Source organism: Onychostruthus taczanowskii, unplaced genomic scaffold (genome assembly GCF_017590055.1).
Source record: "Onychostruthus taczanowskii isolate IOZ18803 unplaced genomic scaffold, ASM1759005v1 scaffold6, whole genome shotgun sequence".
In the NCBI taxonomy this organism is placed as follows: Eukaryota; Metazoa; Chordata; class Aves; order Passeriformes; family Passeridae; genus Onychostruthus; species Onychostruthus taczanowskii.
In genome coordinates, this window is record NW_024503679.1 from 4,230,473 (window position 1) to 4,243,562 (window position 13,090).

The following is a 13,090-nucleotide window of genomic DNA, read 5'->3' on the forward strand; positions in this document are numbered from 1 at the left end:
CCTCCTTCAGTTAAATCAATAATGAATATGTCTGGCAGAACCTGTGTGGCAACATTAAATTTCACCCAAGTTCACTATTTAATAAAGGGGGGATAAGGTGAGACTTTGCACAAGGACTTGGTTATGCTAAGGTGAGCTTGGGAATAAAAAACAAATGCACTAGGAGGACATGTTAAACAGTACCTGTATAATTAACCATCCTAGAAACTGTGCCACACTTCAAAAGAGCTGAGGGTTTTTTTGTGGAAATGTATCTTGCTGCCAGCTCATTGGGAAGATAGATCCTTTTGTGAAGTGTGAGATCAGCTGACATGGGAGTCAAAAATGTGGCCTGTGTGGAATCAGTTGCCTCACAGCTTTGTTTGATTGATATTTTATGTCCAGTTGCCAAGCCAGTAGTGCAGCTCGACCTACCACCTAAACTGTAAAACCTCAAGAGCTGTGACAGAACACAGGATAAGGGAGGTTTTTTACTAGTGTGGTGTCTTGTTCTACATGGGAATTCTAAAATGTGTTTGTTCTGCTGTAATTTCTGCATCTTACACAATAATACATAATGCTTACATAAAATCCTTATGGGAAATGCCTGTCATTCAGCAGGAGCAATTCAGTTAACAGATTTTGCTCTTTGGAGACAAGTTTTTTCCAGATCATTCCCATTTGGGAATGTTGTCTTTAGGTGGTGTGGTTGGTGTATGCCCGATCAAGGCAGTACCTTACATGTACTCATCAAAAGAATCTGAATATTGAAGGCCAGAGGGTTATAGGGTGTGTTTGTTGTTAAAGCCTGATTTCTTTGTTTGTGGTCAGAGACAGTGACTGTTCTAATACTTCTTTTTGTATGAGTGGGAGCAGTCCCTGATGAGAAAGAATGAAACACAGAAATAATGAAATGGGAGTTATATTTTTACAAAGCAAGTAATCTCAGCCTGCTTGGGGTTCTTACTGTGCTGCATTAGCAATGCAGTAGGCTGACCTATCACAGCAGAAGTGAGGGATGAGAGAGATCCAGGGAAAAATACCATGCTCCAGCAGGTATTTTTTTCATCTCCAAGTAGCACAAAACTTTCACTGGGATCTAGAAGGCCTAATAATGTTAATAATTTAAAGAAGAAATATTTTGAAGTATCAAAACTATGGGAGAGATAGTGAAAGAAAGAATAGGGGAAAGTGAGGCTTCAGGATACTGAACTTAAGGGAACAAACACAGAAGATAAGGACATTTCAGAAACCCTAAATGGCTTGTTTGACTTGATTTTAGAGAGTGGAAAGATAAGAAAATGTACTCTCCAGAGGTGCTGCTTGATTGCTAGCTTTGCATGTTGTGAAAATAGGACACTTTCAGACAGAGAAAAGGACAAGTTGACTTAAATTGTAATGAATCACTGAAACTGGGTTATATTTATTTGGGAATTCTGAATATAGTTATGTGTGAAGTGATGAAGCTGCTAAGAATAAAGCTCAGCTTATCGTTGGACCTGACTGTTACACTTGGAGATTGAACTTCAGGAAATACCTCAGTTTGGTTTTATTTGGTGGGGTTTTTTTTTTGGTTTTTTTTTGGTTTTTTTTTTGGGGGGGGGTTTTGTTTTTTTTTTTTTTTTTTTTTTTATTTTTTTTTTTTTAAATAACTAAACGAAGTCATTGGAATCATAAGCTAGAGAATCCAAAGAAAAGGCAGCCAATGGATGAATGACCTAGTTGAACATGGCATGCATGGCTTCTGCAAAAAACCCAAACTCGGTGGGCAGATCTTTGACCTCTCTTAAAATGAGTAGGTGTTCTGGTGGACTTTGTCAGCAGATTGCCAGACACAATACATGGTGTATAGGAGTGGCAGTTACCTGAGTTCAGCTGTATGAGGCAAAGTGTAAGATACAGAATTGGTCTGCATTAACCCTGTGTCTGCACAGGGGGTAACTGAAATTGAGCTGAAATTTTGGTACTTCTGCAGAAAAAGTTGCTTAATATATAGTTGAAGTGATTGCTTTTATTTACTTTGGCTTTTTGTTATTTCTTAGCTGAAGATTCAAAAATACACTGAAGTCAGGTAGAAAATCTCGTGAACGCAATGTTTTAGCATTAAACGAGGGCTCGTAGCATCTCCTTTGACACCTAGATTAAATAGTAGGTTTCAGTTTCAGTATAGGGGATGAGCTGAAGCTTTATGAAGTGAGAGGAATTTTAGTTCATTATTGTGGCAGCAACGAAAGTATTGTCATAAAAAAGGATTTCTGTTTGGACCTCGCGGCCACTGAGTATCAGCACTGCTCTTGGATGGAAAAAACCAGAAGATGCTGTTACATCAGTTACAAATGAGGTATTAAGCTGAGAGCTACTCTTGACATGACAGATGATTTGCAACAGAAAGGCTACACAAATGTGTTAACAAACCTGGTAGCACAAGATCTGGGGAGTGTTAGACTGTATCTGCTCAGGGAACAGATTTTCACAGGGAAGATAACGTGTCTTGCTTCTTGTCTTCTGCGTTCCTCTCACCCAGAGTTCAGTGGACTGATTTCCTATTGCTTCTTGCATGTCAGCAGAAATCACGGGGTTTCGAATGATAATGCATTTTATACATTTTTGAAAATGAAATTTAGTGGAATAGAATGTAAGAGTTGAGGGTTTTTTTAGTGGAATACCCACTAAAGTATATCTTGTAAAAATGAAGAGAAAAAACAACAGAATTTTTAAAAATGTGCATCTATCTTGTTTAAAATGTTTCTCAGTTCTGGGTTTGTATGCCTAATGGACCTGAACAGATTGGGGACTATAAGTGAGCCTGATTTGATGCACATCCTTCTGATTGTGGTGTAATTTTTCTGACACTCAGGAGTTATGAAATGCCATAACATGTCACTATGCTTGAAGAAGACGAACTGGGCAATGTTTTTAAGGAACTAAAAGTACTCTTGGTCATGTAGGGAAGTGTCAGTTGTTAACAATGGAGGCACTGTTTTCACTGTGATAAGGTGTGTTGCAGTGCTTACCTTGCAGTTGGTTTCTTCATCACCGTTCATTTGATGTGGTCACTTACAATGCGTTGTTTGCGTATTTGTTTCTTCCCCTCAGACCTTACAGCTCGTTTAAGGAGCTTTTCCTTTTCCAATCTACTGCTGTGCTCTTTGTAACGGGGCCTTGCGTTGTGTCCACAGTGAAGGGGAGCCAGAAGTGTGAGCTGAACTGCCGGGCCATCGGCTACCGCTTCTACGTGCGCCAGGCGGAGACGGTGATCGACGGCACCCCCTGCGAGCCCAACGGGACGGCCATCTGTGTGGCAGGGCAGTGCAAGGTAAGGCACGGCTGCCCCGGCTGCCAAACCTGGGCAATGCTGCCTTAAACTTGCTTATTTTTAAAAAGTTTTATTCGTATTAAAGTAGATGTGAAAAACATTAGCTTTTATTATTGCAGGTTGGGGGATTTCTTAACTGACGTTTGTATTTACTGAGAACAAACTAAGGAGTGCTGAGGGGATGGATTCAGGAGGTGTTTTAGCCCCAATTAAGGTGTCTGTCAGTGAGCTTTTTCCACATACTTTACTATCTACAGAAGGGATTCTTTGAAAGAACCAGAGCAAAAAGATTGAAAGCTTAAATAAGGAAGAAATACAATATCTTTCTTTGATTCAGTTTTAGAGTGGAGATATTTTTCAGAGTCTGCAACAGCATGGTTTCTTTTGATTGCTTTATAGCTGCTTGTAGTCTAACTTTTCTGACTGGGCCATGTTTGCCTCAGGTCTTATTGGCTCTCCTTTTACTCAGCAGTGATGTTCTCTTAGAAAACAATTGAGTGGTTACATTTCATGGGTTCAGAAAGAGCTGCTGTGTTGACTTTTTGCCATCTGCTGTGTAGATTCCATTTGCAATGAATAAATACAGTTTTTGCAAGATGGTAGCAATTTTAAACAAAATGTTACAGTGTTTAGAAAAAAACTGTAATCTTTCAAGTGAGGTTAGTGAAAGAAATAAATTCCTAGCGAGGGGCATTTGACGCTTGGCCGATGTTTCCTATATATGTTGGCAAAAGCTGCAGAAGTGGCTCAGATGTGACTCATGAACTCAAATAGTGAAAGGTCAAGTTCAGTTTAAATAGTTGGTTTGCCAGGGGAAATCACGGATGAATACAGCCTTGTCCTCTGCATGTCCCAATTCCTCTTACTTGTGCACATCTGGACAATGCCATGTTTGTTTCTGTTCTGTGTTTCTTAGTGCAAGCAAAGCCATAGCTTTGAATTTCCTTTGTACAGGATAGATGTAGGTGAAGTTGGTTGTGTTTAAAGCTTTCCTTGATCTCAAACGAATTCAGAAAGGGCCAGAAACTTGTTTTAATTGCATTTCTGATCTATGACTCAGAAAACTGATAATTGAGTTGTGTCTAACAAATGTATGGTCTCTATCACCCTCTGCTGGACATTCTTGTACATTACCAGAACAATAATATCCTTGTGTTATGAAACCATTATCTATTTTATTCCCAGGACCATTGTTTTTGGTTAGTATTTTCAGCTTACCTTAATAGGAGAAAAATATGGAAAATGCTGATATAATAAAAAATCATTCAGAAATATAGTAAAGAATATGGTTTATGAGATAAAATAGTCCTTTTAAAAAACTTGAAGTGGAAAAGCCCAACAAATCAGGGTATTTCATCATAAGAACATATTGTCTGTGATGCTGTCATAACTGGCACATATACTACCCAAGTGCTACAAAAAAATCTCAGTTTTCATTGAAATGATTGTGTATTTCCTGGTCTAGTCTACACTCTGAATCCTAATGAAATTAAAACTTAAATTAATTAAATATTTTAAAAATAAAACTAGACAAAACAGGAAGAATGGGGCAATATTCTACCTATGCAGAAGAAAGAAGTAGAACAATGATCTCGATAATCAGTTGCATTATTTCTGTGTAAGTTTGGTTTTCTGCACACTTGAATAATATTATTTTTGATGGATTTTTTTAAGCGAACAAATGTTTCCATTGACAATTCTATTGAGTTCCACTTCTGGTTTTTTATAGTTTTGATTTGGTGCCCCAGCTGGTTATTCCTAGTGCATATGCTTTGAATATGTTTCAGCATTACTGAGTAGATGTTGTTTTTGTAAATACATTTGCTACTCCTCTTCTGACCCTACATTTTGACAGTGCTATTAAAGAGTGACTGCCAGTGGGACTTCCTTCAACTTGCTATTTGGTCAGAAGTGTCTGTTTTCTGCCTTCAAGATTTTTTTTTCTTCTTTTTTGTGAAGTGAGTGTATCCTTACATTTCTTCTGGAGACAGTAGGTTAGTCCTACTCAGTAACTTTTAATCTTAGAAGAAAAATGCAGAGAGAATACTGAGGAGACTTTAATAAACAAGCTATGAGAAAAGAATGTTCTTAATAATTTTGACCTTGCCCGTAGATTGAGAAGCTGCCTCTAGGGCAGAATGTTGCATATGTTTTCGCATGTGTCTGGGACACTCCCACTAGGAGAAGTCGTCCCAGTACCTGGGCAGGTGTGAGCGCCGACTCGAGGTAGTTTTGGAGACAGAAACGGTACCTGGGAGCTGAAGAAAATTGGTTTGGCAGAGATGTTGGGTACCACGCGGGGGCGCCCTTTACAAAGGATCATTTAGTATCTCGCCCAAAATTCTGTTTGAGTGGGAACTGTGGATACCTCTCAAAGGTGCGTGAAATATGTATTTTCTGTCTCCTGATTTTTATATTGCATTTTCTCTTGTAATGTAGTTTGTTTTCATCTTCCAGCTCACTGCTGACATTAATCGAAAAATATCCAAGCATTGTAACTTAAGCAGCAAAATGATTGGTAATAGAGATTTTACTTGCCTAAAACAAAAAGAGTGCATCAGATATTGAAAGCCTTGCAAACTTTCTGGGGAGGTAACTTGTGTCAGCTATAGGAAGCATAGCGAATTTTTAACACTGCTAATACAAGAAAGAACTTGATATCTAGATTAATACAAAGCAGAAGCAATGATATATAGATAACTACATCTGTCCTTCACCTGGTTTACAGAAAATGTCTGTGGTTTCTTGCTCATCTTGTTTGGTTGTATTGGAGGAGGGTGTATTCTTCACTGAACAGGAACTTTGTAAAGTTTTCTGTCATGAAGTTGAAAGAATTTGGCAGCAACCTGTGCCTAATGAAACACGGTCTGTGTATCTGGGGGAGGTGGCTCTCAGTTCTTTGGTGGTAGCATTGCTGTTTGGTACTGGGCGAGTGACAAGTGATGTCAGGTGTTTGTATTTGAGAAGGACCAATTTCAGCAGCTGTTTCCAGGTGCTTCACCTTACCGTAGAAGTTGTTCTTGAAACAGTGCATAGCTTACACTGTTTATACCATGGGAGTATATTTTCAAGAATGCTGAATATAGCAGTGGAGTAGAAAATAAAATATTGCATGTTGTTGGGCCTTGATTTTTTCTGATTAAACAGTTTGATGTATATCAGGTTGAAAGTGAAGTTGGGTTTCTTTATGAATAATTAATTATTCCCTAGGTTAGAATAATCAAATGATCACTCCAGCTTAGTTTGAAAGAAACAAGATGAAGTCCTGTTGTACACTGGTATAAAAGGAGGCTGGGAGTGTTCATGAAGAAACATTCAGTAACACACCAGTCCCTTCACGTGGTCATTCATTAAAAAAACCTGAACTCATGATCACTGTTTTTTTTTTCTGAAATACTGGCTTTCTGTGATGGAGAAATTAAGTGCAGGCAAGAAAAAAGGAGCTTGGATAAAACCAGCAAATAAATGTGGTCTCAGCTATTCCTTTGAATACATCCCTTGCCATGTATTCCTGGATGCAAACTAACAAAACAAGCTTCGGTAGCCTATAGGAAGACAGATTGCAGCACTGTCCTGCATTCACAAAAAGAGGAAACCAATGAAGAGCTGTGTACTCTATCATAGTGGAAGTGAAGGGTTTGATGTCGTGTCTCTTTCGCAGATATTACTGAGATGCAGTTAATGCCTTTTAAGTAACCAGTGGAACCAAACCTGTTTTGTGTTACATTACAGCAGTTCAAAGAAAAAAAAAACAAAACAAGCAACCAAGAAATTTCAACCAGTTGAAATACATTTGATTTCAATGAATGTATGGGAAAGCAGTTGTAAAAGAGAGTCATGTAGCTAGTGCAGGACCCCTCTTCTGAGGTTAAATAGCAAAAGGAAACAAAGTGATTTAGATTTTATTGTAAAGAAACAAAGAGGGCCGCAGCAGAAGTAACCTTCTGAAACTCACATTTAAGGGATCTGTTAAACACCTGGACAAGCAAGCAGTGGAGAGAAAGCTATTAATAAGGGGACTGGCTGCATAAGTATTCATTCTTGTTCTCCTATTTAGAAGAGGGGTGCAGTATAAATGATACCTTTTGCTGTTAATTGGCCGAATTGTGTTTCTGGTCCTAGAAATGTTCACGCCATTTGACTTTCAGCAACTCATTGTGGTGGTTAGCTTGGGACTCCCAAAAAGGGCTTAGAGATTCCTCTCTGCAGAGTGCTTAAAATGATCCTTGGTTAGCTGCCTGAAAGTAGAGATTGCCAGGAGACCTCCTCAGACAGGTGTTGACATGGGAGCATCTGAATTTGGCTTACTGACCATATGTTCTATGGCAGTAGAGGCTCTGAATGGGCAGCATCAGCTTTGTACCATTGTCCCAGAAAAATTCTGGAAAGGGGAGCTCACTTACTCTGGGGGGTGGTGTGTTATGTTGTGCACAAAAATAAAAATGGAGAAGCTGTTCTTGAATTTATTGTTGTCTGCTAATGTTTATACTAGAAGAGTGTCACTGTAAACAGTCACACATTATTTTATCATGATAAACATAAGAAGAGCAAGGAGAATAAAAAAGAATTGTACAGTATTGGAGCAAGCTTTTATATCACATATTTCATGAGAATTCTCCTTTGGTTATGTACTTTCTCTCTGCTTGCTTGCATGGTGTCTGTTACTAGAATTTAACCTGCAGTAGAGTCGGAATGTGCAGTAAAGCTTTAAGTTAATATACATTAAAAAAACCCATATGTATGCTAGAGACAGCTTATTAGCAGCTTGACATGTTCTCATAGCAGGTGGGGTCATGAAGTAGAAGGGGGGCTATTTACGAACATTTGTGAGGAAAAATAAAGGCTTTCATGTGTGAGGATTTATGAGGTGAGTGCTAAAACAATAATTGAAACAATAAATGAAATTAGTATTTCATTTTAATTTGATTTGTTTTGGTACTTTCTCTGTCACTTTCAATCCATGCTGCCTCCTGTGATGTCTGTGGTCTGGAGATCAGGGTTTTTTCTTTGTTTGCAGTTGTACTCCCTTGTGCTAGCAGTGTTAGCTGTGTTGACTAGTGATATTTCAGGCCTGATCTAAAAGTCAGAGTTCTTAGAAATATGGTATGGAAGTGTATTTACTGCTAAAGTTCATCCATCTCTTTTTTTTTTTTTTTTTTGCAATACTCTTATACCTGGTGACAGGTGTTGGTATTGGTAGTATTTTAATTATTGTTACCACTGATAAATCACTGATTAAATGAAAATTTTATTACAATTCAGTAATTTCAGGAACTTCAGAATTTAGGAACTAGGACTTTTTCTTTGTTAATTACAATTAGCTATCAGATGCCAGTAACCCAGAAATCTGGGTGAAAATAGAGGAATTTTTAGAAAGCGAGGACGATGCAGCAAAATGTTGTCTGACCTAAGCTGATTTTTACTTAGGAGCCAAAGAGTAAAGTAATGCTTAATTTTGTTTTGAGGACTTCTAGGAGCAAATTGAAAATGCTAACTGTAACAGAATATTCCGGAATACCTATTATTTAGTCAGGAAACTGAAACAGCAATCTTGGAAATCTACAGGAAATTAAGTATTTAGGCTTTGTTTTCATTTAACTACATTATAATATTATTGTAGAGCCTGGAAAGGGTCCAGTATGTTTTTAGGCACTTCTATTAAAACAGAGATTACAATTTTGGTAGACGGGGATAGGCAGACTTGTCACATGAATAAATAAATCCTTGGGAAGAAAGTCCATAGAGGCTCTAGTTGTGTGTATGTATCTATTTTTCTTTTTATGCAGCACTTGCACACACAGATACAGATGCACCCAGAGCAAATAGTTGAGGAGCTGTTCTGTTTTGAAATATGCTGGATGTATTGACTTACTGTGCTAGACCAAAACTGTGAAAACTGTAACTCTTGAGTTAGGCAGGTGCCACTGTGTGACTGTCTCCTGGAGAGACTGAGTCCCTGGGCTGAGCAGAGTGGCTGCTTGGTTGCTTCAGAGAGCTGGTATGGATGCACATCCCTATTCCAGCCAAAGTGTCCAGGCTGCTCTGCAGTGCATTTCCTGTGAGTCCTTGGATATTTTATTTACCCTGTGGTTGTTAGTCTAGCATTGTGCAAGGGCACTGAGTGTCTGCTGAGTGTGCAAACTGCACACAGAAGCTTTTTTTCAGACTCTGTAGCCCTGTTAAGAACCAAAAAGTCTACTGGTTTGCAAGCCTGTGCCCTATTTTGGCATCTCAGATTTTTGGTATCTCAGACAAAATCTGCAACAAAAGATTTTTCCTATTTGCAGAAATAACATCAAAACTTGAACAAAACAGAAATGTGATGGTATTACACAAGACTGACATATTTAATCCTTTTTGTGGCCACAGGCTTCTCTGCAGTCACAGAACTATACCACATTCTTGCTGATGAAGAAGCAATCCAATTTTCTGGCGTTCTGACAGTAGGGTGTCTTTGAACAAGAGCAGTTATACATTGCTCAGTGAAATCATCAAAATGCTTGTGGATAACTTCCTGTTCCCTCCTTGTAACACAGACACCTGATCTGTTCAAAGCCTCCTGTAAAAACCTACTTGAGCACATGTAATAAAATTGATCAATTTCATTTTTCAAGTATGGTGTATTTAAATGTATCAATAATGTTTGCCACATGACATTGTTGGCTTCTAGTTTGAAGCAGCTTAATATGGCACCTAGGTGCATTTCATGAATTGAAAATGTGGCCGAGGTTAAAGTTGTTTTGTCCACAGTCAAGTGATCTTAATAGTTCACTGGGAGTGTTTTAGTGTAGTTTGCCTTGTGTGTAGTTTTTACAAATCCTGTGAAGTGGAAATCAGAAACATACATATATATATGCATCTCATAATAGAGAAAGATAAATTTGAAACAAAAAAATGTGTTTTTTTTTCTGTAAAATACTGAATGTTTTTACAGACATTGCCTTTTCCTTTCCATACTAGAGCTGTGCCTATAATTGTAGTAACTGCTGTGTGCCAGGCTGTTGACCTTGCAGAAATCAGAAATGTCAGACTTGTTAGTTACTGATATTGTACTATTGGTGATGCTATTTATATGTAGTCTGGATTACTCTTATCAAGGTCATAAACACACAAGGAACTGTGGTGACAGAGGTGGGAACGTGCAGATCAGTTTGGTTCCTGTGTAAATATGAAAAATATTTGCAGAATTCTAGTGAGCAACTTAAGAAACTAGTTGTGACAAAAAGCAGTCCTCTAGTCCCAAATGTTTCTGTGGCAGAGGCACTTCCCTTCCTGTCTGTGTTCCCTGTGCTCCCAAGCTGTAGAGGGCTGTGAGCATTTATACATGAGTGTAATGTATTTCTGTAGATGTTTCAATTGTGCCTTAGTGGTATCTTACAAAATGCAAAGGGGAAGAATTGCTTAGCAGAACATTTTTGAAGGGGACTGAGTTCCTGCTGTGATGGTAAATGCATGTTCTTGCAAAGGAGATACTTCTTCTCCAACATCATCTTGATACAAGATTGCAAAAAATGAATGTAGTCTTGTTTTCCTAAAAGGCTGTTTCCCACATATCTTTATGACTAATTTGTACCCTTTAGCACACACAGCTTTACCCAGTTTAGTAGAGTGGAAAGTGCAATGAAAAGACAAATTGGAATTCTTTAGTTGTAAGATACTTGGTTTATTTTGTTGGTGATATTCAGAGCAGAACCAAATCTAGGCAGTTCTGTCATGGATTTGCAGTCACACAGGTAAGAAAGAAGATTCTGTGGAGGAGATAATGGAGGACTTGGGAGTCTTACACAGCTTGGGTAGTATGAGAAGGAAATGTTGGTTTCACACACCTGTGCAGTATGTGCAGTACAGCAAATATCTTGAAGAAAACATGGTTTAAAATCAACTGCTGTTTGCTAAGGTTAGAATGTACTTGGGGGCTGGATGTGACACTACATGATTGCAGATTCCCCAGAAAACGGTAACCACCTGTGACTATGATGCTTGTTCATGCCAAGTAGGAAATAATGCAGCCTGCAATTGCTGCAGCTAGAGACTGAAGATAATAGGTTGGCCCTCCATTTGCTGAGGTTGAAGTGTTATACAATTACTGTAGTTCTGTTCCTCATTTCAGTAGCTGGCTGTAGGTCGAATACTGATTTTACTCATACTAAAAAATTAAGTTTCCTAAAAGAAATCAACCTTTTGGAAAAAGGTAATCTTATTAGAATAGCTCTTACTTTTTCCATGCGCTTTCATGACCCAAAACAATATGAACAATGACACTGTTCCCTCGAGGAAGAGAGGTAGCCGATAGGGGAAAATTGAGTAAACATACTTATTAGAAGAAAATCCAGGCCTGCATCTCAACAAATTCTGCAGCAAATTGATCCATTTTTATCAATCTCATTGCTGCTGAAAGCTATTTTAGGCTAAAATTAATTTGTTCCATGAATGATTGTGCTGGAGCTTGAGATGGTGACCTTACAAAGAACAACAGAAAGATCCCTTGGACCTCTGATTTCTTCATCTGGTCCATCAGGATTCAGGACACCTTTTCTGTTGTTGCTGAGGAAATTGTCACTTCAATGAGAGTACTGCAGGCAACACATTAATAATATTGGAAAAGCATCTTGTTTTGATTGGTTTTTTTTCCTTTTTTTTTTTTTCCTTTTGGGATGCATTTAATGGTGAATTGTTTCCTTTTTGGCAGGTTCTTTGGGAGCAGGCAAATTTTTATAGTGATGGATGTCTCTGTGCTGAAGAGAACATTATTTTAGGGGGAAACAATGAGTTTCTTGGAGCTACCAGTAATTCTGTAGAAACTAATACATTGTATTCATGCATTGAAAATCAGTGCAATAACCATGCATGAATTTTTGCTGAGCATTACTAGCTAGTATGTATTACGTGACATCAAAAAGGATGTGATTCAGTGTAGGTTTTTGGGCCTCACCTTCCCCTGCTTCTGGTGCCATTTGACTTCAGTGATTCTACATTGCTTAGGTATATTTCTTGATGTGATTCAACGTAGGTTTTTGGGCGTGCCTCACCTTCCCCTGCTTCTGGTGCCATTTGACTTCAGTGATTCTACATTGCTTAGGTATATTTCTGTATTTTAGAGACTACATTAAGCTATTTTCATCAACACTTGAATCATCTTGAGGTAAAAGTTAAACATTTTTGTCTTACTGAATGTCTTTCTTCAGGTGGTTCAAGCCAGATGTACCATGCACACATAGAGGTACTGCTTTCTGTGAAGTAGAAATGTGGTTTTGGGTTTCCATAATTTTCAGTACTTAAATGCAAAGGCCACTGTGTCTGAATTTACCTTAGCCATTGCAGAAGATCTCTTTGGGGTTTGTGTTGATAGACCAGATCTCATTTTGTTACGCTTGTGTATGTGACCAAAACTGAAGAAGAACTTGCCCAAGATTTCCCACTTTTTTAAAAATAGAAGTCCTCACATTCATGCAGTTATTTCATGATTTAAAATTCTCATAAACAGTGCATGTAAAAAAAAGTTTTATGTAGTAAAATAGTAGAATGACTGAATGTGAACTATCAAGAGGTGTGAAAGAATAGGCAATCACTAAAGCTTATTTAAATGAAATGTGAACACAGGCAGATTGGTCCCTAAATTTGGGGTCTTAATATCAAAATGTTAATTTCAATGTCTGCTGAGAGGGAGGAAACAACTGTTAAAATATATTCAGGTGGCCTTGCCCAAGCATTGAGTACTATAAGGAAGTGTCATCTCATTGTTGTGCTGAATGGAGGAAGTACCTATGCACTGAAACTGTATTAGAGTCTGAATAG

The 13,090-nt window shown here is 38.2% G+C and overlaps 1 protein-coding gene across 3 annotated transcripts in view; it reads left to right on the forward strand.

Moving 5' to 3' along the window:
• THSD4 (thrombospondin type 1 domain containing 4) overlaps positions 1-13,090 on the forward strand; it is a 241,152-nt gene that overhangs the window by 106,449 nt on the left and 121,613 nt on the right. For all 3 annotated transcript variants that reach the window (XM_041418530.1, XM_041418529.1, XM_041418531.1), the window contains one exon: positions 3,159-3,295. In XM_041418530.1, coding sequence (XP_041274464.1) covers positions 3,159-3,295 — 137 coding nt within the window. The remainder of the gene's footprint in view (positions 1-3,158; positions 3,296-13,090) is intronic.